The sequence below is a fragment of the Hippoglossus stenolepis genome, chromosome 23, assembly GCF_022539355.2.
Source record: "Hippoglossus stenolepis isolate QCI-W04-F060 chromosome 23, HSTE1.2, whole genome shotgun sequence".
Taxonomy (NCBI): Eukaryota; Metazoa; Chordata; class Actinopteri; order Pleuronectiformes; family Pleuronectidae; genus Hippoglossus; species Hippoglossus stenolepis.
In genome coordinates, this window is record NC_061505.1 from 762056 (window position 1) to 789122 (window position 27067).

A 27067-nucleotide genomic window follows, 5' to 3' on the forward strand; every position below is an offset into this window, starting at 1 on the left:
CAGGCGACTGCAGACCTCAGATTCACTTCTGATCACGTATCGCAGTCGGCCCAGTTTTGCCGATTTGCTTCTCGCTGGTTTTCTTGCAGGTGAGTCTTTGTCGCTGCACCAGGGTCGAGCAACCCCTCTCTCTAGCTGAGGTGTTGATACTCTCACCTCTCCCTACCCACAATGCCCCTTGGTGTGTTGTTTACGCAGTGCTGCAGGTTGCCTTCTCCCTGGCAGGCACACACATGCACTCAGTTTGCTGACTCCATCCCTGATCTGTAGAGACTCGACAAACGCAGAGAATATCAACCACTTGTGTCCTCCTCTTTTTGGGGCATATTCAGCATAGGAATGACAGGAGATGTTTTAGCAGTAATAAGTCACGTTTCTAGCACAATATACTATTTAAACAGCAGAGAGGCGGCGTCATGTGAACATCGTCTCCGCCCTTCCTCACGTCCACAGACAGGGCGTGAGTTCCTCTGAGGTCACTTCTGTTTCCAGCCCTCCGGACCTTCTATTCTCCTCCGTGCTGGAATCAATCATTTCAGGGGTGATTCCTCTCTCTGCTGTCTCTCTGACATTCTGCAGTGTCATCAGCGTGACACACATCAACGGGTGTTTGCCACTATCCCCTCTGCTTCATTGCTTGGTTCTCCCCCCCACCACGGGGCAGTAACGGTACAGGAGCGTCTTCACCTCATACCTTCAGACTGTGTAAAGATTAGCAGTTCTCAGGTGCATCAAGTGTTGCTGGCGACAGGTAGAATGTCCTCAGGCTTCGCTGGAGGCTGGAATCCAAACCGTCTGTGGTGCAGAGTTTAATCAAGGCCTCCTCGTGCAGCTACTCCGTGTCAGGTATTCCAGGAATGGGCAGAGTTCCTCGTGTTGCATTATTAACGAACGAGCAGGGGGGGAGAGTCCCATGACCACATGAGCAGCTGATCCCATCTGCAGGAAGCAGTGTGGACCTCTGAGGGAGAGAGGTGTGATGTTTGTACCTCAGCTGTTTAAGACAGTTCTACTCCTGAGCTTGTTGCATGTTCTTCAGAAGAGCATCAGCTGAAAGCTGGAAAACGTAGAGCCGACATCCAAGAGAAAACAGCAAGGTCACAGCATTAAGAATAGATGCTCATCTTCTGCCTGGTAACCAATACTGTTGGCCTGAAGAGGCACGGAGCAGAAATGCAGGATCCTCTGAATTATACATCGTGCATTTGTTGGACTGGTTTGCTATAATTGCGCTGCAACACAATAGTGGGACGCAAACGGCGTTCCTCAAGTGTCAGCGTTACTTTATCCTCCCTGCTCGCTAAACCTCCGGCTGCTGAGCACACACACGAACGGAAAGAAAAGCACAACATGCACACACACAGACACACTAAGGAGTGGGAGTGAGTAGTGTTCACATTCAGATGCTTTGGCTTCAGCCGCTCGCTCGGCGCTGCTCGCTCTTCCGCACAGCTGAGCGGCCAAGAGGTCTGAAGTTTCCTCTGCAGCTCGGCTCACCTTTTGGAGATGAAGGGAGATAGAGTGTAAAGTACAACCTCCTCCTCCTCCTCCTCCTCCTCCTCCTGACTTTCTGTGATAATTTACCATTTCTGATGGAAGCCTTCCAGCCCCAGGGTGAGATGAGAGATGATGACATATATGGTCTGTTTCTACAATGGCTGTGTAAACACCCAGGAATGTGTTTTTCCTCGTGTTATTCATAGAATTATTAATTGTTGAACGAGCTCACCAGTGAAGCCACGGTTATGGGATTATGGTTCATGTTGTCCTCAGCAGCTTGAAGGAGGACAGGCTGTAAAAACCTCCAACACCTCACTCAGCTGTAAAAAGCTTCTCCCCTCTCAAGACATTTCACTGTGGTACCTTCAGAGCTGAAATGCCCCAGAGGACTAAGGAAACAGTTAGCAGGGGACAGAACCAGTTTGCTAACTGGAATTTAAAGAGTAATGTTGGTTGATTTAAAATAAACTCAACCTGTTCCTTTGGCTGCTGCTGCTGTTGCTGCAGCGTGGAGGTCGTGGTCTGTCGAGCTGAAACTCCGCTGTGATCGGTTTATGAGAGCTACGCTGCTTGTGTCTCCTGGCAGTGACCCCCTGCTGTGGGATCATACACTCCCATCTGGCAGCTAGTGCACACACACACAGACACACACACACACAGACACACACACACACAGACACACACAGATCTAAGGTGTACTGATACCTGTTCACGGACAATGTCACCGACATATGCTTCACGTTCCTCTAATGTGTTACACTGGCATCCAGTTACATAAAGGGCCAAGAAGCTGTGAACACACATCATGCTGACGACAGACACACACTCACACACACTCTCTGGATCGTGTTATGACAAAGCCTTTTCAGTGGAATCACACTTTCAGCCTGTTGTTGAAATACCAGTCAGATGTTTATATTTTGAAGAAGTTGCCTGGAGTTGCACACACATGAAGATATGTAAGTTGCACGTGGACGTAAACAGCTCGACGCCCGTTAGTGTGTCTGTGCTGCTGTGCAGTCACATGACACGACTGTGATCCTCTCCAGCTCAGGTTACACACTGTTTCCCCTGGGTGATAACACAAGCTTGTAATGCACTTAACACAGATTGACCTTTACCTGTGTTTAAGGATTACTGATATAAAACCTATTGACCTTCCTTCCAGTCTGTTGTAGTTTGAGGATTTTCATGAAAACGACGTCTAAGTGCTGTTATCTGAATATTCTGTCTTATAGTTTCACATTTGACGCACACATCAATCTTCTTGTTGAATTCACAGCAATAAAGCGTGTAGGGATTTCTGGTGTTTAATAACTTCAGAGTGTTTTGAACTGATCTCAGTTCAGCTTCACTCTTCAGCTGCAGCTGGTTGTGACAGTTGAAGCTGACTCTCAGTCAGTTCTTCTCACAGGAGATGGAACCCACTCAGCAGAGTTACAGAGAACAGACGCTCAGGGAGAGAAGGAGGAAACTTTCTCATGTTCACACTAAACATCAGACTCACTTTCACCAAGCTGCTGCTTTCAGGTAGAAGAGTTTCATAGTGTAGTTTTACTGTGTAAAGTGACACACTGTGAATAATGATGTGCGTTCTCCTCTCGGTTCAGCGGCTGCTCCTGGACTCGCCTCGCACCAGCGCTCTGATCCCCTCGCCTCATTGTGATGGCTGTTCTGGGGCAGGGGCGACTCTGATTGGTCGATAACCAGGAAGCTAATATGAGACCCCACTCACATAGATTTTCTTTCCCCTGCTCCATGGTAACCGATGTGCCGCTGTGCCAGGCAGCAGCCGTGAGCTCCGGGTGCTCCGCTCAATAATCTGTAATCGCTTTAACGAAGGGTCCTTTTCATTGTGTGTGTGTGTGTGTGTGTGTGTGTGTGTGTGTGTGTGTGTGTGTGTGAGTGTGAGAGAGGAATCTTTATTTTCATTGTAAAGTCATAAATGAAGCACACAGACACAGAATGGGTCTGTTTTCCACTTTGTATCAACACATGCACTAACACACATCTTATCTTGTTTTAAACACACACACACACACACACACACACACTGCAGGTCACATGCTCGCTCTCACACACAACAGCCTCTGGTCTGGATCACAAAGTGCAAACTAGCAAAAACCCGATTAGCAAACTTGCCAACAACAACAACAACGTGGTTTTCTTTTCCTTCTCTTTCTTGACGCTCGTCACACACGTGTTCTTTCCTCTGGTTTGGTAAACGTGTGTAATCGGTGTCGACAGCGGGCTGCATGTGTGCATGTGTGCGTACGGGTTGATTCTGCCCTCCTTCAGAAGTAGTGGGCCTGTTGTGTCCTTGCCTGTGGCTCTGGGAAGTAGAGCAAGACAGAACGTGATGGAGGGAGGGAGAGGGTGGAAGAGCCAGTGGTCGATTACAGACACAGCCGACAGTATTCACACTTCAGCTTGTGTGATGACTTTCTTCGGTTGGAAATAGAGACCATCTGATTTACGGCTTGACCAATGATATCGGCCGATAAAAGACTTTTACAAACGGTGTTTACGTTTCAAAATAAAACCTCTTATTTCTCAGAACAAACGACACAGGAAAGACGTGCATCTATGTTTATAATTTATGGATAACGAAGAATCAGCAATTAAAAGAATAATGATATTAATATATATGGACCAAAAGGTGTATAGCTGTAGTTGTGAGATCCTGTTTGTGAGAGTATAAAAATGTCGTCACGAGCTTCTTTCACATAAGGGCTCTTTGGGAAGATGCAAATATTCAGCTCAGTTTCCAGAACTGTTTCTGAAAAGAGTGAGAATTCAGCAGGAAGGCTTCGAGCGAGTGGGCGTGTCCCCCACATGTTCCTGTTGTTGTAGTCTGACTCGGACAAACTGCTGCTTCAACCAAGATAAACTCTTGAATCTTGATATTTGAAAGGAGCTTTAGATTCTACCTGAATATTCAGCCATCACTCTTCTCCGCTGTGCGTGTTCCTTCCCTGCTTCCTCATTGATCGCTGCTTCTAAGCATCGTCTTCACTGCTGTCTGTGCTGCACTTGAACGTGGCCTGTAGCATCTGCACATCATCAAACATCCAGTGGGTGTGGTGTGCACTTCATTGTTTGTGCACGCTGCGTTTTCTCACTAAATCCTGCCTGTCGCTGTATTTCCATTAAACGTGTGGCAGCCCTTGAATCAGTGTCCTGAACGACCTTGTACTTAAATGGTGCTGTGTGTGTGTGTGTGTGTGTGTGTGTGTGCGTGTGCGCGTGCGTGTGTGTCGTAGTGCGTTCTTCCTGTATTTCTGTGCTGTGTAATATCACAGAGTACAAATAGTCTTGTCTCACCTAGTAGCTCTTTACAGTGGCTGTGTGTGTGTGTGTGTGTGTGTGTGTGTGTGTGTGTGTGTGTGTGTGTGTGTGTGTGTGTGTGTGTGTGTGTGTGTGTGTGTGTGTGTGTGTGTGTGTGTGTGTGTGTGAGAGTGTGTGTGTGTCTTGGCAGTGTGCACTGGCTTCAGGCGAAGTGTCAGCTCATGTCAACAGGATGAATGTTCATCTTTACACAGCGAAGAACGACTGGAGGAGAGAGAGAGAGAGAGAGAGAGAGAGAGAGAGAGAGAGAGAGAGAGAGAGAGAGAGAGAGAGAGAGAGAGAGAGAGAGAGAGAGAGAGAGAGAGAGAGAGAGAGAGAGAGAGAGAGAGAGAGAGAGAGAGAGCAGCAGAGAAGATGATGAAGCTCAGGGTGAAGTTAGCCTGGTTCCAGACCTCGGGACTGTCGCTCTCGTTTTAAATTTAGTTTCCAACAAAGTGTCGGGTGTTGCTCTTGTAAATGTCTGTTTCACTGGCTTTGAGAAACAAGCCTTTGGGACTGTGGCAGATAAACGTGACGGATCAGGCCCAGACATGTACATTCATCAAGATCCACAAATGATTCACCAGCAAATTAGAGAAAATGTCAAAAGTCTCCCATTGTTAAAGAACGGATACGGGATTCTTCTCAGAATTCCACCAGTACTCGTAGAATCCCCGAAACAACAGGCGGACACACCTCCTCAGAGGAGGCAGCAGATTCTACAGCTTCATATTTCTGCTACTATTTAAAAAATACAGTCTTGTAATTGGTTCGTCTATCAAATGGCTTCCACATCATGTTATTGCTTCAATTCAAAGATTTGATATTTCTGTTAAACAATGAGCTGAACAATGAATCAATCATCAAAATAGTGACAGATTAATTGACTCTCTATCAATTAATCAGCTCTAATTACTTCAGGTTTAGGTTATAACCTCATGTAAACAGAATAAACTCAGATTAAACTAGATAATGATCTGTAATCTAAGTGTGGTTATTATCCAGTACAAGCAGACGCATGTAAAGATGTCTTCAGATATGAGCTGAAACCCTGTGAACACAGTCAGTATGTTGAGTCTGACGGGAGCAGAGGACGTCCGGCAGCAGTCGAGAGACCAGCAGGACGGGGGGTGAAACACACGGGATTGGTTTGTGACGGGTAGAAAATGAGCTGCAGTGGGTGAAGGTGATGAGAAGAGAGGGAGGCTGATGGGAGACACAAAGGGGGGAGGATCGAGAGACGGCTGATGGAGAAGGGAGCAGCTGGAGGAGAGAGGAGGACTGATGGAGGAGTAAGCCTCTCCTTTACCCCCTCTCAGCAGATCCACCCAAGCTCTTTTGTCTGTTTGTGGCCCAGCCCCTCAGATATACCGCCCCCTGCTGGGCTGCCCCTCAGTGACTCCCTTCCCCAGCAGCTGTGATGGATCTGCCGCTCAGTGCAGTTTCACCTTTGCTGCTGTTTACGGAGCAGAACCCCCGAGGGGCCCCAGCCAAAACTCCCGGCCAATAGAAAGCCAGGTTTAGTGTTGACGAGTGAAACGGCCCTGCCCCCGTTGTTGGTGCTTCGGCCGTCGTGCGGTTCTCCTGAAATCCAGAGGGAAAGGAGCTCATGAACCTGGCTGCAGCCCTGTGCTGTGAGACTCCAGGTGGAAGTGGAGGATTGGTTTCTAGTGAAAGTGAAGCTCTAACGTTCGGCCTCTTGAGGCTCCATGAGGTCAGCGTCTCCCTGGTTTGCTCTGGTTGTTCCCCGGTTGAATCCAGGCCACAGGCTGCTCCTCGTCCCTGAGAACAACTCGGTCTGCTCATGTGTCTCTGAGCCGGTTGGTCCCAGGTTACGTAACCGACCGATAACTGTTTCTGTGTGTGTGGCGGAGATTGGATGTGATCAGCGTGCCTTGTTTTTACATTTTCATTTTTATTATATTTATCTAGTCCAGATCTAGAGCAGAGCTACACAATGGCACACACCACACACACACACACACACACACACACACACACACACACACACACTTGGTGGTCAAAGGTCACTGTGACCTTAACTCAAAACGTTGTACTCTAATTATGACACAGTTTAGCCCATGTGGCTTAACGGGATAAAATGATGAGGTGATGGAATATTATATCTCAAAGGTCACCTTGAGTTGACTCCATGATGTCATGCTCCTTTCTGACCATTATTGAGACTGTGACCATATTCCACCATATTTCTCCATTAAGGTTTATACCCTGTCTAAATAAAGGTTATCTGTTATGAGTCGGTCCAGATTGAAGCTAACACCTGTACTGACTCTCACACACACACACACACACACACACACACACACACACACACACACACACACACACCCCCGTCCTGCACAGTTAACTCTCATGTCTTACATACACATAGTAGAAAGCTAACATCAAGTGTCCACCCCCCCACACACAGTCACACACTCACAGCTCCCCTGCACACGATGAGAGGGTTCGGTCTCAGTGAGCAATGTGGTGAGCAATAGGGCAACACACACACATTTATATATTTATATATATATATATTTGCTGTTATGGAGGAATCACTTCTGCTCTGCCTTCCGATTAAAGATGAGTCACAGCGCAGGAAAAACACACAACAATACACACAACTGCCTGATAGCTGCACAGGAAAACCACATACTGCAGGCTCAGGGGTGCACATACCGTCCATGTGGTGCGCGCGCGCACACACACACACACACACACACACACACACACACACAGGCACACACCACAGTTATGCTGCGTATTACCTGTAACCTACTTCTGCCAGTGTGCACTCACCCACTCTGTTTCTCCCACACACTCAGTCTGACACATACATTCACACACTTGTTTTCTGTGTGTGTGTGTGTGTGTGTGTGTGTGTGTGTGTGTGTGTGTGTGTGTGTGTGTGTGTGTGTGTGTGTGTGTGTGTGTGTGTGTGTGTGTGTGTGTGTGTTTCATATCTTTTGTTGTTTATACATGAATTTAAAGAGTCGAGCTTGATTTGAATATATTGATGTTTTTATGAAGCTGTAACGTCTCTGCACTACAGACGATGTTAATCTGAAATCAATACTTGATAAGGTTTGATATTTGTGGCCTGTGCTAAAGAACTAGCACCTGTGCTATGTGCAAAAACAGTTACACACAGCCCTGATAGATTCAGTTTGCACACACACACACAGACACACACAGACTGGTTGACTGATGGTCGGTTTCACTTCTGATCTTCCTGAACGTAACGCACTGATAAACCAACTCGTTGTTATCGTCCGCCGCAGGTTCACTTCACACTCGTGTCTCACGTGCACATTTAATTCAGCCCAGAAGTCAGATTTCACTTGAAAGCTCCCGAGCAGCAGCAGCCGTGGACAGGAGAGGAGGAGGAGGAGGAGGAGGAGGAGGAGGAGGAGGAGCTGCAGCCATCAGCTGAGGAACAGTAGCTTCATGTTTCTGTCTGGATTTCATCTGTTTTAAACCTCACCTTGACAATTCAAGGTGAGGGTTGGATCTATTATTATTCTCCCATTTGAACACATTTATTTTAAGCAGGAGATTATTATTTCTGGACTTTTGAAGCAGTGTTGGATCTGTAAACAAAAGAAGAACAAACTTCTGTCTGTGTTCAGGTGGGACCGAGACAGGAAACATCTTCAGGTCACATGTTTCTGTATTAAAGCTGCTTCCTCTTTCTGTTCCCCACTGTTGTGAATCGGACCCTTGATGGCAAACGACTCATTTACATTCATAAGAGGAACAAAATGAGGGATTTTAAAAACAACCCAAACTAATGAGGTTAGCAGCTCCTCCAGGCAGAACGCACCAGTGGCCCCATTTAGAAGTAATGGGAGTCGAGGACACGTTCATGTCTGTAATGAGTGAACCCTCACGAATCCCAGTTAACCCCATGAAGTGTGCTGGTTAGGGGGCGTGTCAGACTGCATGATCCGAACGTGGGCCATCGTGATGTCATGACGTCATCACACCTTTAAAAACATGTCCCCCCCCCCCAACAGAAGCTTTCATGTTGATCAACTGAACTACAAGTGTCTTCCGTCAGTTTGATGTGTGTGTCAGCAGGATGCTGCTCTGCTCCGTTTAGACAAACACGACGTGGATCAGGACCAGTCTGTGAACCCACTGCAACTGGGGACCGATTGTAAACCAGTCCATGACTCTGGTCAGAAGCTGCTGAGGCTGCACCTGATTACCCACGATGAGGTCTTCAGTATTTGCAGAAGCTGCTCAATCCTGCAGAAGCTTTTACAAACTGAATAAACTATAACACGGAGCGTTCTCTCATTTACATTCATTCTCAAACACTAAACCAGAAACACCTGCTCACATCTGGCTTTTGAATTTACACAATCCCCGTCACTCGGGTCAAATCACTGCAGCAGACGCAGGTTATTTATGTTGAGTCAGATATTAAATGTGAATCCTCCCACGTGCAGCTGCTGTTGGTTTTTCTGGATGTACTGATGTGTACTTTAGTTAAATGAGTCATTTAATATCTTCAGAGAATCAAGGAGGTGTCGAGACTCACGTGATCAAATCCTTCATCCTGGAGCTGGTCTTGAATTTCACCAGATTTGAACCTCGACCTTGAGGAGGTGAATCCTCTTGACGAGTTGGCTGATGAGAAATCTGTTATATAACGTGTGTGATGATGGTACGAGTGTTAAACACCGATGATGCCTTAAGGACTCCAGCTTTTGTGTTTCCCTGCCACTAGTGAGCTTCATCATATGCTGAACTTGTTATGATGCTCGAGGCTTCACGTCCCTCGTCTGTCTGCTCCGTGTCCATGAGCTTCCTGAAGACGTGCACCACAGGACGAAGTGAACGCAGAACAGTCACGCTGATCTCTTTCAGGAGAATTACGCTGTCTGCATCTTAATATGAAGCAAGAGGAGGAGAAATGCTTGGGCGCCGCTCTGCCAAGCTGTTGACATCTTCACAGGCTGTCTCCACTCAGCCCACAGCTATTTTAAGACCGTTGTTCGTGGGGAACTAAACGCTTGTTATTTCTGCTGCCTGCGACACTTCACACTACGAGATGTTGAGGACTGCGTCTCCTGTTCTTTCTGCCGCTCTGTGGCTCGTCCTGCTTCTGTCCCTCCATGTTTCTGTGTGAGGGGTTAATGTGTGAGGACACCCCCGATAAGCTTGGTGAGGGCCTTGTGATCAAAACAACCTTTGTCTCTTGACAAGAAGTATAAGTACAATAAGTTATTAAGCATTAACATGTGCACACACTTCATCACTTCAGCAGTATTGTCTTTGAGTATTTTGGGGGGTTTGAACGTTCAAAACGTGCGTGCGTACGTGCGTGTGTTGCACTGTGTCCAGAATGAGCAGTGATCGGCCTCGGCTGTGTGTCGGGACGGACTAATCCGTGTAATGGAATGATAATGAGTGGAGGGGCAGGGGAAGCTAACGAAGGAGGAGGAGTCAACTCTTTCTCTTAACGGCAGATCCTGAAATATCATTGATCCCAATTATCCAGGGAGGAGGAGGCGAAGACATGTTAAGAATGAGGAGGAGGTGCGGAGACTGGGCATCATGGGGAAGGAGAAGAGCTGGAGCGAGGAGTCGTCCTTCGATAAGGAAGGAGACGAAGCACTGATGAGAGGAGGACAAGGAGGAAGGAGAGGAGGTGACGTGAGATGAGAGGAAGGGCCAAGGTCATTACATGGTGGAAGAGGAGGTGGAGAAGTGATGGAGGTTCGAGGGGAGGAGAGTAAAGAGCGATGGATTCTCACCTGATCTTTGAGCTGAGGTCAAAGGTCAACAGAAATGTGATGTGAAGCTCGTATCGATCAGGAAAAGGTTCCCGTCATCACATGATTAGTGACATAACGAACAAGCCTCAAGAAGCTGATACTGTGGGATGACGTCATCAGGACGTCACCATCTGAGTTATCAGTCACATCAGAGACAGGATTTACAGCTTATTTGGATTCACCACCTCATCAGGGTATAAAGGAAAAAGGCCTAATTAGGATATAAAAGGAAGCGTTGACTGATATTTACAGCGTGTCATCACCTCACAGATGAATTTAATATTAGTGTGACCACTGAACGTCTCTTCCTCAGCGACTGGCCTTTGCATAATGTCAGAGGTCAATCCTCCCACAGACAGTATCGAGCGTCTCTCTGTCAGCGCTCCGCTTTCATCCACCGCCGACCTCCTCCCCCGAGCAGCCACTGCTGGGACAACACCAGGAGGCCTTTAACATTCATTCAGTGACGGACGCTGAGGTCTCCTCCTGGATTAAAGCCCCAGAACACTGAATGGTTACACTGGCTGGCACCATGTGACCGGCTGAGCTCCCACAAGTGACTTTATCTGTGATTCCTCTCACTCCAAAGACACGTGTTGCAGTATCAGACTTCAGAGAGTACACAAAAGCACTCGCATCTAAACTCGATGTGCACGAGGAAGTGCTCAAACGTTTGAATTGCCTCCCGAGCTGCGTGCACGTGAAGCTGGAGAGATCCTGTGGCCGGAACGTTCCCTGGGAGGTCAATACAACGTTTGTGGGAGCTTCAACTGGTGAGTGGACACGTCTTCTGGCAGCATCACAAGCTGCCCTGAAGGTTCTCCAGGTAGTAGAAACAGGGTTGTTGTTCACAACCAACCTCTTCTAGTTGCTGATTTATTCCTCCAGCTCCTCGGCTCTTTGTCTGGTTGGATAATAATATGTCGTGGCTGAGGAGGAGGTGGTGACCAGCTGGAGGAGGACGCGTGGTACCGGAGAGGAAGCAGCACTGGGTTGGTTCCACCTTGTGACTCTTCAGTAGCTGTAGCAGACTGAGTCATGAGGGCAGAGGTCACTGCCACGGGGCGCTGGGAATCTTTTCCTGCTCGAGAAATGCTTTTTATACTATATTTAATTATTACCCACATGATTTATATATTTGTCTGAAGGTGATGTGGACACAGACATTTTATATTAACTCCTGATGTCTTCGTTTGGTTTATCTCAGCGAGACCTTCAGTTTATCATCTGTCTGCGATCGACAGCGGAATGTAAACAAATATCAGCCGTTAACATGATCACCAGTTCGACTGGAACACTGGTAGCCATGGTAACATACCAGACCTGCTTCCTGTGATGTCTCACATCAACGTCACATGACCAGTGGAGCGGAACTTGGTTGGCTGGATGTTGGTTTGATTCCAGCCAGGATCGACCGCTAACCCCCGGATGATTCATCTGAATTTTGACATCTGAATTTGAGACACTTGAATTTTATAATCCTTTTAATAATCTGTTCCTGTTGAACCGGTCTGACCTGAACAATCTGCTGCTTCACATAGGAAACACCAACTCCCTTTCTGAGGGAAGAATTCATGTGTCTGGATGAAGACGTCTCATTCAGGGAAGTGACGTCCACGAGTGTAACTCTGTGTTCGTGCTTCACCTCGACACTTAACGTCTTCCTTCTATGTCAGCGTGATATTAATCAAAGGGATTATTATTATGAGGAGTTGCACTTTTCACTCTTCTTTAGATAAAAGGCAGCATGTAAAAGGACGTTTCTGTTGTTGTATGTCTCTGACGGTTCATCTCTTTGTTAACACAGGGTCGCACCCCCCCCTCGTCTTTCCTCCTCCCTGTATTCATCCCTCCGTCTCCACGTCTTCCTCTTTTCTTTATCAGTCATTTCCGTTTGTCCTCCTTCCTCTTCTTCTTCTTGTCTGGTCTTTTTTGACAGTGTTCTATCTCTCTGTCTCGTCTTGATCGCCCCCAGCCGGCCCTGGCAGGTCTATTTTAGTGGTTTACATCTTCTGGCTCTCAAGCCCTGGATATGAATTATTGAACATGCTGACCTCTGGCTGCACAGCGGCTGTTTGGGTTGGGGGGGGGGGTCTTTTCTTATCCACTCCAGTTCTTTAAGTGCTTCTGGTCTCGTTTGCAGCTTCTTTCAGACGTGCTCTGAACTCCTGAGATCCTCCAAACCGTCTCCACAGGGAGTGAACGCAGATCACGTCTTTCTCCGTCTGGCCCCGTGGAATAAAGTCCACAGAAAGCCCAGAGGAGCTGAGACCACAGCAGGGGGTCTCCACAGGGAGCCAGCGGGTGTCTGACATGCGACAGACGCAGAGACGAGAAAGAAAACAAACATCTCAGGATGAAAAAGTGGGGTCACATACGTAGAAGACAGAGAAAGGGAAGATGGAGCAGGAAGGGGACGTCCTGGATGCACCTCACACCGTCTGGAAACACTTCCTGATATATTTGACCCATATTTTGATAAATGTCTCACGTTCACTCTCCTCACATCGACCAGAAGGTCCCGAACTCGTGGACATTGAATCTAACCTCAGTCTTTCTGTGTGTTTTCTTTCTCACAGGCTGTTCAACCTGACTCTGAAGAAGCTGATCATGCTGAAGGAGCTGGATAAAGACCTCACCTCCGTGGTGATCGCCGTCAAACTGCAGGTACATTCTGCTAAAGTCTCAGATCAACTAATCCACACGTCTGTTGGGGCCGCACATGGAAACACAACTAAATATACAGTGATTGTGCAAAGACGTGTTTATAAAGTGCTTTTCCAGTGTCATCACCACACAAAGCTCCTCCCAGTAAAAGTCCCGTTCACTGTAAATGTAGACTGGAGGTGCCGGGGATCCAACCACTGACTTTCTGCTTCGTGGGCGACTCGATTTTATTAATTTAAACCAAACCTCAGTGAACCTTGAAATAATAATAGTAGCCTAATAAGAGTCATCATCATTAGTATAAATGAAATATGAAAAAACGTGTGAAGTCAAACTGACAGAAACAGTAGAAGAACATCAGTGAAGTTGTAGTTTGCATGTTTGTTACGTCTGATTGAACTGGAAATAAATAAAAGTCCTGCCGGTGACGTAGTTAATGATTTTTCTCAAGTTCCGCTTTAATTCAGCAATTAGTTCTTTGAGCTCTAATCAGCACAATCGTATTCTTGACCCAAAGACTTTTAGATTTGATCGAGTCCCAGAACAGTTGAAATGTTGATGAACCAACAAAGTTCCACTTTTCTCCTGACGTCTGTTTTGTCGAGTCAGTTTATTGGATGTGGACAAACTTCCTCCTCTTTACAGAAAACCACTTCTCCACAGTCGCCTTCCACTGAACAACTTCCACATGCAACTGAGGGGAACACAGATGTTTCCTGTCTGTCGTGATGCTTGTGTTCAAGGATTATTTCTTTAGTTAACATCGTTGAAAAGTCGATTTAGTTTTCTTAGTGGTTCACTCTGATTCGTCTGCAACTTTTCTACCTTAAATCAGCAGCTTGATTACAAAGAGGCTGAATCAGGAGAATGTTCCTCTTCACCCTCTTCATCACACAGTTCAAGGTGTTTTCTTGCTCCAGTCTCTGCTCTTGTTTTCAGTTTTTATCTCCATCTTGTTTTCTAACCAATACATTTTAAAGTCCCTGCTGTGATTCTTCATGCTGCTGCAGCCACGCACTCAGTCATCCCTCTCTGCTTCCTCCTGTCACTCAGTTTCAGCCTCCTCCGTTCCCACACTCCTCCCTGCGTGTGGCTGATGACGGTTCATTGTTTCCACCCTGCTGGAGTTCGTCAAGGCGACTAATAGAAATCTGTCTCTCTCTCTCCTCCTCCCGTCGCCTCCTCCCGTCGCCTCCTCAGGGCTCCAAGCGGATCCTGCGCTCCAATGAGATCCTGCTGTCGTCGGCGGGGCTGACGGAGACCGACCTGCAGCTCACGTTCTCCCTGCAGGTAAACACACAGGGGTCAGGGGTCAGAGGTCAGAGGTCAGCCACTCACAAGCCACCACTTCCAACAGACAAGTGACAACAATAACTTTATCGATAAAACACATTTCATAAGACTCAATGTGACTGAAGAAAATCGTTTAGATATGAGGATATATAGATAAAGTAACTTTTCTTTTATTAGCACCCACATTATTGAAGAATGAATTCAGGTTTTTAAGTATTTTTAGCATCGTGCAGATCCTCTACCGCTGGATTTATTTTTTACTATTTGTCTTTCACAGCATTGATCAAAATTTGAATCTGCTGATTTGCTTTTGCTCATAAAAATCATGACAAATGTTGTTTTTGTGTCAAAGTGCAGAGACGCTACATGACTGAAGCATTAATACATCACTGCTGCACACACACACACACACACACACACACACACACACACACACACACACACACACAGTGTGTAACATCCGCTCTCTCTGCTCCATTCGACCAGAGCATAGTTTAAATCCCAGTTGGGGTTTTCTGCTCTAAATCATCATTTCCTATCTCCATGTTTCTAAATGCTGCTGAAAGGTCAGTTTCTCTCTGTGGATCTTCTCGAGTGCACCGGGCCACACATCACTTCCTGTGCGCTGCACCTCCTGCAGCACTGCAGAGAGGCCACAGCCCGTTACAGAACAGGAGTCTCTTTTGTTCCAGTTGTAGTGCAGCTCCTCAATGAGGGGTCCGAGTTGGGCTGTGACTAAGTGCTGGGACACTTCAGGACGCCACGGAGAGGTCAGCGTGATGCAACGAGCGCGTTCGATCTCCCTGATGATCACGACCTGGGGAACAAAACTCTTCCACTTCAGTCTGAAGACATCCAGCAAAGCACTCGCCCACTTGTTGAGCTTTTTGTGTGTTTGCTAATGTGTGCTAATGTGTCCGCAGTATCCGCACTTCCTCAAGAGGGACGCCAACAAGCTTCAGATCATGCTGCAGCGACGGAAGCGATACAAGAACCGCACCATCCTGGGATACAAGACGCTGGCGTTGGGCCTCATCAACATGGCCGAGGTACCGTTAAGCATCGATTAAACATAAATATGAATAAATATTCAATTTACTCTCACATAAGCAAAAGAAAATCAGACAATACTCAACTGAGAAGCTAAAACTGAAACATTAAAATAATAAAGAATCTGGTTTAAAGCTGTAACAACAAGATGAGAACCAGTTTATGACTTTTAAAGATGTTAACTGGTGTGAAGCAGCAGAGAAACCAGATCAGATGCACTTTACAGAACCAATAGGTGGGGATGAGACTCGGTAATTGTTGCAGGACAGAAGGAGAAAGGTCTGAGTTCCATCTCAGCAGCAGATGGAGGTGAAGCTTCACATTTCAGGGCACGTCAGCAGTGAGTTGTTGTGTCAGCGGAGTCTCGGCCTCTGCAGCCACACGAGCGTCCCAGCTGCTCCGAGCTGTTAACCCCACAAACCGCCGGTCACGGGCTCGTTTCCCTCGACGCACGGCCGCTGCGCCTCATCCAACCTCAGCTCGAGTGTCTAAAGCAAGTCCCTGACTTACCATCAGCCAGAAGATCGTCTGCACTAGCGCTGCTCCTCACGCTCCTCATGCTCCTCATGCTCCTCACGCCCTCATGCTCCTCATGCTCCTCACGCCTCACGCTCCTCACGCTCCTCATGCCTCTCATGCTCCTCACCCTCCTCATGCTCCTCACACTCCTCATGCTCCCCATGCTCCTCACGCTCCTCATGCTCCTCACGCTCCCCTCCTCACGCTCCCCATGCTCCTCACGCTCCTCATGCTCCTCACGCTCCTCACGCTCCTCATGCTCCTCACGCCCCTCATGCTCCTCACCCTCCTCACGCTCCTCATGCTCCCCATGCTCCTCACGCTCCTCACGCTCCTCACGCTCCTCACCCTCCTCATGCTCCTCACGTTCTCACGCTCCTCATGCTCCTCACGCTCCTCACGCTCCTCACCCTCCTCACGCTCCTCACCCTCCTCACGCTCCTCACGCTCCTCCTGCTCACGCTCCTCATGCTCCTCACGCTCCTCACCCTCCTCACGCTCCTCACGCTCCTCATGTTCCTCACGCTCCTCCTGCTCTTCACGCTCCTCACGCTCCTCACCCTCCTCGCTCCTCACGCTCCTCATGTTCCTCACGCTCCTCCTGCTCTTCACGCTCCTCATGCTCCTCACCCTCCTCGCTCCTCACCCTCCTCACGCTCCTCACCCTCCTCATGCTCCTCCTGCTCTTCACGCTCCTCATGCTCCTCACGCTTCTCACGCTCCTCATCCTCCTCACGCTCCTCATGCTCCTCACCCTCCTCACGCTCCTCACCCTCCTCACGCTCCTCACCCTCCTCACGCTCCTCACGCTCCTCCTGCTCCTCACGCTCCTCCTGCTCCTCACGCTCCTCACCCTCCTCACGCTCCTCACGCTCCTCACGCTCCTCACGCTCCTCCTGCTCTTACGCTCCTCACCCTCCTCACGCTCCTCACGCTCCTCACCTCCTCACGCTCCTCACCCTCCTCACGCTCCTCACCTCCTCATGCTCCTCACCCTCCTCACCCTCCTCACGCTCCTCACCCTCCTCACGCTCCTCACCCTCCTCACGCTCCTCACCCTCCTCACGCTCCTCACCCTCCTCATGCTCCTCACCCTCCTCACCCTCCTCACGCTCCTCACCCTCCCTCCGCTCCTCACGCTCCTCACCCTCCTCATGCTCCTCATGCTCCTCACATCCCTCTCCCTCCTCATGCTCCTCACTCCTCACGCTCCTCACGCTCCTCACGCTCTTCTCGCTCCTCCTCCTTTATCATTCACAGCCTTTCTAAACTTATTTAGTGCTAACCTTCATTTAACCTTGGTCCAGACTCATTTCTAGAAAGTGCACTTTGAAAGTTGGGTTCTGATCTTTGGCTCAGCGTCCTCTTCTCCGTCGTGAATCAAACCTCTTCTTAAGTTTCAGCCTGTTCTGCCAGAAGCTCCTCCCGCTGTCTCCTACAACATGAAGCTGTTGTGATTCATGTTCCTTCTCCTTGTGGAGTCTGAAAGTCAAATCTGAATCATTTGCCTCACAAAATCAAGAAGAGGAAATGACTTTATTAAAGTGTTAATCAGGAAGTAGCTCAAGTTTCACTCTCTACAGTTCAACTTTTAAAAAGTGAAGTGTTTTAATTGACCTCAGTAAATGGCTTCGTTCCCTGATCCCTACTGCTGCCATGTCAGCCTCCATCTTGATTTACAGCCTACAGGCCACTGGCCACTGGGCGTGCATCTGCATTGTGATGTTCCAGGAGCTTCAGTGTTTTCTGTGAGGAAGAGGAGCTCCCACACACTTCACAAACTGTAAAGCATCAGATGGGTCAAACGTCCCGTCCTGGTGAAAAGGCTTTTATCTGAACCAGTGTGCTGCTGCTCATGTTGGTGACGCCTTCCGGCCTCAGGTCTGACCCTGCATTTAAAATGAAGTCAGGTTTTATTCATGAGGCTGTTTCATAGTCAGGTCGGAGAACTTTACCGAAGGACACGACGGTTCAAACTCATTTCCATCGCAGCCGCACAGACCGTGGACATATTCAAGCTTCTGTCACCAGAATAATAATCACACTCAGATTTCCAGTTCATACGTTGTCATCTGAAATCACAAAGAAGTGTCGTGTTGGAGGCGTTGGGCTTCTTCACTAAACAATTCACTGCACATCCGTCTGTGGGCTGTTTTTTCAAATGAAGCAGAGTTTCAGAAGAGGAATCTGGAGTAAATCCATCAGTGGATTTCTGGAGATTATTTTTAAATAAATAGTTTCTCGTGGCATCATTGTGATTTTATTTGCCTGTAAACTGGTTGAAATGAGCAGCAGGAAGCAGCAGGAAGCTGCAGGAAGCTGCAGGAAGCTGCAGGAAGCTGCAGGAAGCTGCAGGAAGCTGCAGGAAGCTGACCGGCAGCGTTTGAGTCGTGTGAGCCAGGTTAGCTGGACGTCTGCCAAGCGAGAGGATGCATCGCAGCAGCGTCTTTTAATGTGTGGCCGAGGCTGTCTCCGTTATAAGCTGCTCAGACTTCATTACCTCTGAGAGTGTGACCGGACTGCAGAGAGAGAGAGAGGCTGTGTGCCATTCAGACACACACACACACAGATACACACACAGACACACACACACACAGACACACACACACACACAGACACACACACAGACACACACACACACACACACACACACACACACACACACACACACACACACACACACACACACACACACACACACACACACACACACACACACACAGGAGACGTGCTGCTGCAGAGAGAAACGATTGTCGCTGCCTCACACCTTCACTTTCCGATCCTGATAATCTTTCATTTCTTTGATCCTCGACAGCTGTTCCTTCGTCCTCCTTCCTCTCTCCTTCCTTGTTCCCTTATCGTCGTCTCCTCGACATCGTCTCCTCTGTCCTCGTTTCGTCCGCTCGCTGCCGTCTCACCTGTCTCTGTGTTTATCAGTCTTCGGTCTCTCTCGTCCATCAGGAACCACAATTAGAATCATGAACTTATTATTATTATATCATGTTAGACCTTCTCTTTCAAGGAAACAGCTTCTTGTTCAAGATAATATCTGATGTATAATATTTGACTCGGTGCTGCCACCAGTGGACTGTTAAAGTATTTTATTCGGTGCAGAACATGACTGAGATTCTCTGAAGGAGAAATATTCATATTCAGGTTGTTTTAGTTGAAAAGGTTCAGGAATGAAAAGGGGGCGTGGCCGACCTGCTGTGCGTTATGCAGATATGTGGCATCATGATGTCACAGTGATGAAGAAGAAGTGGGGAGGAGTTTCAGGGTTCTCTGTGGGTGGGAGGAGCTTCCTTTACTGCAAACTTTAGACTTTTTAACTTTGCAGAACGTCACAAAAACCCAAAGAATCACTGAACACGTTTCCTTTCAGTCCAGCTGCCGTTTAGTAAAGTCCCTCTGGACAGACAGGTTGAAACCCACTGGCCTCACCCGTCCTCACCCGTCCTGTGTGTTTGTCCCTCAGGTGATGCAGCACCCCAGTGAAGGGGCGCAGGTCCTCGGGCTCCACAGCCAGCTGAAGGACGCCTCGGTGCCGGTGGCTGAGATCAGAGTTTACTCCCTGTCCAGCCAGCCCATCGACCACGAGGGACCCAAAGCCAAAATGTCCGGTAAGCACATCACCTCGTCCGTCTCTGTCCGTGTCCTTCTTCCTCTTTCAAACTGTCCCTGCCCCATAACTGTCCCTAACCCCCCATCGTATGATTTGTCTCCAGATCGTTCTCCTGACATCGACAACTACTCTGAAGAAGAGGAGGAGAGCTACTCGTCTGGACAGGAGGGCAGCGACGACCCCGTTCACGGGCAGGTGAGCTGAGAAAAGATGGAGGGAAAGAACGAGGGATGAATACATGAGTGTGTGTGGAGGACACAGGTCGTCGGGCAGCAGTGAGACGTGTATCAGACAACAAGCGTAAAGGTCTTTGAGGACAAAGTCCCAAACTGTGGATAATGTTTGTCCACAGACACTGAAATGTGTCGTCTTCTTCTCACCGAGCGGCGGCAGCGACTCTACCTGGACCTCTGACGTCCTCGATCAGAAGAACTAATTCTCCTCCTTCCTGGAGGCTTCTCAGAGTTTTCTGTCGACTTCTCTTTCAGTATCTGTTCGACGAAGAGGACGAGGTGAGGAAGAAGAAGCCGAGGCGTAAACTGGCTTCCAACGCTGCCATCACCAGAGTAAGAGAAAATGGCCTCACCTCGCCTCATCCATCTTTTCTCTCTCTCTCTCACAACCTGCTTGTTTTGCCTGTGAATCAATTTGCAGCAAACTCGCTTCGTGAGAAATCCCTTTCACATAAATTTGATTGGACTGGTCTCCCCACGCCGCCCCCCCGTCTGCCTCTCGCCTCACCTCATTCAACCTCTCCTCCTCTCTCCCCTCATTACCTGCTCCTCTCTCTCTCTCTGCCTCTCCCTCGCTCCTTCTCTCCCTCCATCCTCCGTTCTTGGTTTTTCAATAAGTCCATTTTCTCCCTTTCATTCTCGATACTTGTAACTCGGGCCAAGAATGACTCATCACAAGGACCCACTATCACACACACACACACACACACACACACACACACACACACACACACACACACACACACACACACACACACACACACACACTCGACCAGCAGCATCATTGTTCCAACATGTCCAATATTTAAAGAGAACAGATTTTATAAGATTTCCTGCCGTTTTTTGAAAATCCAATAAAAAACTGATGTCTCCATTAATACAAGTAGAATTAAAAACAGAAAGATGTGAAGCTGTGCGCTCCATCATCCACGTTTTATATACGATAATTCAATTATATAAAATATCATTCTGTCAACAACGAGTCCACTTCGCAGCACGACCATCATCTGCTCACGATGCAGTGAAGAGAGTCCGAGTTACAGGAAAGAGCAACATGACGTTTACAACTTGCTCCACCAGGGAAAAGCCACTCAACTGAATTCCATGAAACTCGGTGGAAGGATGTGGGATGAAGCCACGTTTCGATTCACCACATCCAGATTCTGCTTCACATCTGCACCCAACATCACTTAAACAAGTTCTTTATCAAGATTAAAACCTTTACTTCCTGCGTCACACAGAAATATGAGTGTTTGAAAAGGAAGCTTGGAAATTACAGATGTTTCTCCTGTCATCTCTGTTATACTTTCATCTCCTGCAACACACACACACACACACACACACACACACACAGACACACACACACACACTCAGGAATATGAACATCCACCTCTTTACTTTTCTATTTTCTCTCTCACAGCAACCCAACATCAAGCAGAAGTTTGTCGCCCTGCTGAAAAGGTTTAAAGTCACCGATGAGGTAGGCGGCGTCGCTGCTCCTCTTCTGTGCTTCTCACTTTCTTTCTCTCACTCCTTTCATGTCAATGTTTAGCACCCCCAGGATCAACACTTCCTGTAGTGAATAACATGTGGAAGACAGCTGGTGATCCTGAGCCCTGCTCTGTGTCCAGGTCGGGTTCGGGCTGGAGCACGTGTCCCGGGAGCAGATCCAGGAGGTGGAGGAGGACCTGGACGAGCTCTACGACAGCCTGGAGATGTACAACCCCAGCGACAGCGGGCCGGAGATGGAGGAGACCGACAGCATCCTGAGTACACCCAAGCCTAAGCTCCGGTACCGGCCCCAGAGACCCAGCATCACTACACACACAAGAACCACATGATCATTTAAACCGAAACCTCCGAATATAAAGATCTTAAAATGTACATCATTTCCAAGAGTTTGTTTTTAAAGTGAAATTATGGATATTATACTCACTGTAGGAGTTTGGGATGATAATTATTGTTTAAGTCTGAAAGCATATAAAGAGATATGAAAACAAGTAAATCTTTGTTCTTAAAGTCACAGATGTTTGAAGAAGAGAACTCACAATTTGACGCAGTGTGTGTTTTCAGGCCGTTCTTCGAGGGGATGTCTCAGTCCAGCTCGCAGACGGAGATCGGCAGCCTGAACAGCAAAGGCAGTTTGGGTCGAGACCCGTTCAGTCCGGTGAGTAGCGGAGATTCTCGAGGACGCGTCAGCAGCATTTTAACTTCCTGTGTCGGCCGTGATGCTCCAGAAAACCTGTCGGAGGTGATGTCATTTCCTCAGTTTCACCAGGAGCTGAGCGCTCAGTGCTGCGACGGCTCCGTGCACACCTTCGACTAATATGTGCACGAGAAGAAAAGGCTCCTCAGATCCAGTTTATTTCTGTTTTCTGTGATGTTGGACTAATAATCGTCCTCAAGCAGAGCTGGAGACTGAGTGTCACTCCCTTGTCTTCCCAGCAGGGGGAGCAGCCGCCTCTAGAGAAGATGAAACCCTCCCGCAGCCGCAACCTGGAGGAGGCGCTGTCTGAGACCGACACTCTGGTACGACTCTTACACTGGGAAGGAAGGGGGGTTCCCTGTGCAGCGAGACGGAGAGAGAGGAGGCCGAGTGATGGAGGAGAAGGCTTAAGGGTTACCTCCATCTCCTGTCTCTGACTGTGTGTGTGTGTGTGTGTGTGTGCGTGTGCAGGAGCTAACAGATCAGGAGCTGTTTGCCGAGGTGGGCCCCTGCATCACGGTGTCGGTGGCAGAGAAACCCCGTACGCCCATGAAGAGCAGCAAGAGTGAGATGCAGCCCATGCCGTCACCAAGGTAACGCACAAGCCACAGTAAAGAAACTCACTTTGTGAATTACAGACTTAAAGTCGTCAGTTTCTACTTTCCTGTGTTTCCTCTGGATAGTTGATGCAGTTCTGTAGCTGGAGGATCGTTATCTGTCTTCTTCCACTCAGAATTTTGATTTGAGTCATTACTTGTTTTACGGCCTAACAGGAAACACTGAGAAAGCAGAAGTTTAAAGTTTAGATTTCAATCACACAAACCTTTGCTGTTGGTCAGTTGGTCTCTGCTGCGTTTATGTATGAGATGAAGGTGAAGCATGACGGTCTGTGTCTGTCCCCAGGCTGGACGGAGGACACACCCCCCGACAGAAGCGCAGCAGCACGCCCATGAAGGAGCGACAGCTGTCCAAGCCCCTGAGCGAACGCACCAACAGCTCGGACTCGGAGAGGTCTCCGGAGCTGGGCCACAGCACGCCGGTACGACACTTCACTCTCAAGCTGTGGGTCAACCCAGCGTCTGACCTTTCATCAGTGTGTCCCCACAGAGACAGACACACTTTATAAAACCTGCAGACGAGAAACCTGCTTCTTCTTGTCTTCTCCCAAACACACACTTCCTGATCATGTACGACTCGCCTGCAGCTCACGATGAATTATGGATGTGCTGATGAGTCATGTGAGGGAAAATGTATCTGTACGGGGGAGTTTATACATTCAATGATTAGTGTGTGTGTGTTTGTGTGTGCGTGTGCGTGTGCGTGCAGGTCCTAAGGAAAGTGGTGTACGACCAGCTGAACCAGATCTTGTTGTCGGACTCGGGGCTCCCAGAGAGTCTGATCCTGGTCAATGGAGTGGACTGGCAGGGGCAGGTATGTGTGTGTGTGTGTGTGTGTGTGTGTGTGTGTGTGTGTGTGTGTGTGTGTGTGTTTTCGTCACACATCTGACTGTGTGTGTCTTTGTGTCGCAGTATGTTGCAGAGCAGCTGCAGGTCCAGCGCCACCCGGTGGTCTGCACGTGTTCTGCAGCTGAAATCCAGGCCGTGCTGTCGGCTGTGCTCACCCGCATCCAGAAGTTGTGAGTTTTTCTGAACAGTTACACACAGACACACACACACAGACACACACAGAGCGCTCTTTGCTTTGCAGGATGACTCATCTTCTGTCCTCTGTCCGATCTTTGTCTCTTCTCACTTCACTTTCTCTCCTCTGTACCTTTGTGTCAGAACTAGTTCTCAGCAGCCAGATTCCTCATCCACAGGAAAAGTGAACGTCAAACGTCGACAATTTCAGGATTTGCTCTTTTCTACTGTTTTCCACTGATTTCTAATATTTACTGTTGAAGACACGTCCGGTTACACGTTCATCCTCTTGTCTTCTGCAGGTCGTGGTCACTCACTCTGTTTATCTGTCTCCAGGTGTTTTTCGAAGGTTTTGCTGAATGAGCCGAGGTGATGAAGTTGAGGCTTCACCTCCTCACTCTCTCTCTCTCTCTTCCTCAGCTGTAACTGTAACTCGTCCATGCCCAGAGCGGTGAAGGTGGCGGCGGTGGGCAGTCAGAGCTACCTCGGAGCCATCCTGCAGTTCTTCGTCACTCAGCTCGCCAACAAGACGTCCGACTGGCTCAACCACATGCGCTTCCTGGTGGTTCCTCTCGGTGAGATGATTATCCTCAGGTTCCTACAGATCAGTAACAACTGACTTGATCTATGAGGGATGACACACTTTCTTCACGTGTTCATTTGAGATGAACCTTTCTTTGTTTCTGTGTCTGAATGTCTGATCCGACTCCATCCATCCTCTTCATCAGGCTCCCATCCGGTTGCTAAGCACCTGGGCGCCCTTGACAACCGCTACAGCTCCTCCTTCCTGGACGGGCCGTGGAGAGACGTGTTCAGCCGCTCGGAGCCGCCGCAGACAGGTACCAGCTGGCGTCACAGGCTCGTCGGCCCAAACACATTTCCCTGAAGTCCACGAGAGAACTCTTCTGTTTGTCTTTCCTCTCCAGACCAGCTGGATGTGGCAGGAAGAATCTCCCAGTACATCAGCGGAGCCACCGTCACTCATCAGCTGCCCATCGCTGAGGCCATGCTCACCTGCAAACACAGGACGTGAGTACAGACGCTGTTTCCTGTGCAGAGCTGCCTCAGTGTCGTACACGTAGAAGACGCAGAGGAAGATGAAAAGACAAGAGAACCATGAACTCTTGATGTGACAAACTCACGTCATAGAACGTTCAGCTGAACCCAGACAACCTCCTGCTGTCCTCAGTCTTTAACGTGTCCCTTTGCTCTTTCTTTCCTTTCAGGCGAGATGAAGACTCTTACCAGAAGTTCATTCCTTTTATCGGGGTAAGATTTTACTCTCATTAGGTTGAAGTTGCAGAGCGAGAGCTGCTAATGGATTTTCTGATGGCGTCTGTTTTCCAGGTGGTGAAGGTCGGTCTCATCGAGTCCGGTCCGTCTCCGACAGGTGAGACTTCAGAGACACAAATCACATCCAAGCTTGGATCCAGCAGCTGATCTTTTATTCACGTTATTCCTGTTTCGTGGTTGTTAAGGAGACACAGAAGAGGGCGTGGCCGTGAGTCTGGCCGTCCCCTCCACGTCTCCGCCCTCCCATGGTTCCCCCACAGGGATGATCAAGGAGGCGGCCACTCCCCCGTCCTCCCCCTCCATGGGCAGTGTCCTGACGGCACAAGGGTAAGAACGGCCTCCTTTCTTTTCTCTGTCTCTGTCTGTCCCCTCATCGTTCGCCCGTCTCAGACCCGAGTAGAGGTGTGAGTTTGTTCTAACTACGTCCGTGTCTACGTCTTTTTCTCCACAGGAGTCCCAGCATGTCTCACGGCGTGGACGCCATCGGCCTGCAGGTGGATTACTGGCTGGCCTCGCTGGCTGAGAAGCGGCGGGAGGGCGAGCGGCGCGACACGGGCGGCAAGAACACGCTGAAGAGCGCCTTCCGCTCGCTGCAGGTCAGCAGGCTACCAGGGGGGGGCAGCAGCGACCTACAGGCTCAGGTCAGCACCATGGCCATGACTGTGGTCACCAAGGAGAAGAACAAGAAAGGTGAGATGAAGAGGAGCGTGCACACACAGACACACACACACACACACACACACACACAGACACACACCCCCCAAGTCCTGTTTTAAAGACGTCTCTTCTCCTCAGTTCCCACCATCTTCTTGGGGAAGAAGCCGAAGGACGTGGACTCAAAGAGCCAGGTCATTGAAGGCATCAGTCGACTCATCTGCTCGGCCAAGCAGCAACAGACCATCCTGAAAGGTAGCCTGATCATTACCCATGATGCAACACCTCCATTTGTCCTGGCGCTCTCTCTCCTCATTGTGTCTCATCTCCTTCCCTCCAGTGTCCATCGACGGCGTGGAGTGGAACGAGGTGAAGTTCTTCCAGCTGGCCGCCCAGTGGCCCACTCATGTCAAATACCTACCTGTGGGACTTTTCGGCTACAGCAAGCCCCCGTCCTAGGAGAGAGCGCCCCCTGGACTCCCGTGACCCGGCCTGGACCTCGGACTCCCCTCGTCCCTGTCCCGCCCTGCGGAGCGGAGGGAAGACGTCCAGTGGACGGACGACTTTTCTTTGGTTTCACGTTCGCTGCGCTCGTCTCTCTTCTCTTCGGGGGAGGGGTGGGAGGAGCTCTGGGGTGGGGCGTGGTTACCGGGGACGTGAACGCCCCTGTCCGTGTGTGTGGCGAGTGAACACGTGAATGTACAGTGTGTATGTGTGTGTTTACAAGGGGCTTACAGCACAACCCTACTCGCTAACTGCCATTTACGTTTCCGTTCTATGGAATGCAACAGCATGCAACAACTCACCGATTTCACCCCCCCCCACACCTTTGGTGAAACCCTCACCCCAGTGACCTGATCCTCACGTGCATGCGCCGAACAGATTCACCACTCATGTGCCGTACACAAAATAAAAAGTGATGCAACAGGGCTTCAGTGTTCGCATGAGCCAATGAAAACACAAAGAAATGTCTCCTCACTAAATGCAGCCAATAGCAGGCCGGCATGTGACGAATATATATTCCACATCAATATCAACATCGCCCTTCAAAGAAGCCCCAGACGTCTTTCTTATTTATTTCAAGGGCTTCCATGTAACGGTTTAAAATCTTCTGTATCAGTCACTAAAACGTCTCCTTCAAAACAAGACAAATGGAAATATATTCAGGGGAAGTGTCTTTTTTTTAAATTGTGCTCTTGTGAAAAATAGTTGAACTTTCCCCTTTCATGCTGTCGTGTGACGCTTGTGTACTTTTATTGTGAAGAGTTCCTTTA

At 48.8% G+C, this 27067-nt stretch overlaps 1 protein-coding gene across 2 annotated transcripts in view; it reads left to right on the forward strand.

Moving 5' to 3' along the window:
• LOC118102851 (phosphofurin acidic cluster sorting protein 1) overlaps window positions 1-26991 on the forward strand; it is a 29131-nt gene extending 2140 nt beyond the window's left edge. The window contains exons 2-24 of one of the 2 annotated variants that reach the window (XM_035149406.2): window positions 13196-13283; window positions 14484-14573; window positions 15500-15625; window positions 19621-19765; window positions 19871-19962; window positions 20256-20333; window positions 21421-21480; window positions 21632-21792; window positions 22074-22167; window positions 22446-22529; window positions 22678-22799; window positions 23110-23245; window positions 23533-23637; window positions 23736-23842; window positions 24267-24421; window positions 24575-24685; window positions 24773-24875; window positions 25073-25115; window positions 25194-25236; window positions 25325-25466; window positions 25591-25829; window positions 25935-26048; window positions 26134-26991. In XM_035149406.2, coding sequence (XP_035005297.1) covers window positions 13196-13283; window positions 14484-14573; window positions 15500-15625; window positions 19621-19765; window positions 19871-19962; window positions 20256-20333; window positions 21421-21480; window positions 21632-21792; window positions 22074-22167; window positions 22446-22529; window positions 22678-22799; window positions 23110-23245; window positions 23533-23637; window positions 23736-23842; window positions 24267-24421; window positions 24575-24685; window positions 24773-24875; window positions 25073-25115; window positions 25194-25236; window positions 25325-25466; window positions 25591-25829; window positions 25935-26048; window positions 26134-26252 — 2557 coding nt within the window. In that variant the 3' untranslated portion in view covers window positions 26253-26991. The remainder of the gene's footprint in view (window positions 1-13195; window positions 13284-14483; window positions 14574-15499; window positions 15626-19620; window positions 19766-19870; window positions 19963-20255; window positions 20334-21420; window positions 21481-21631; window positions 21793-22073; window positions 22168-22445; window positions 22530-22677; window positions 22800-23109; window positions 23246-23532; window positions 23638-23735; window positions 23843-24266; window positions 24422-24574; window positions 24686-24772; window positions 24876-25072; window positions 25116-25193; window positions 25237-25324; window positions 25467-25590; window positions 25830-25934; window positions 26049-26133) is intronic. The other variant, XM_035149407.2, reaches the window with a different exon arrangement.
• The last annotated feature ends 76 nt before the right edge of the window (window positions 26992-27067 follow it).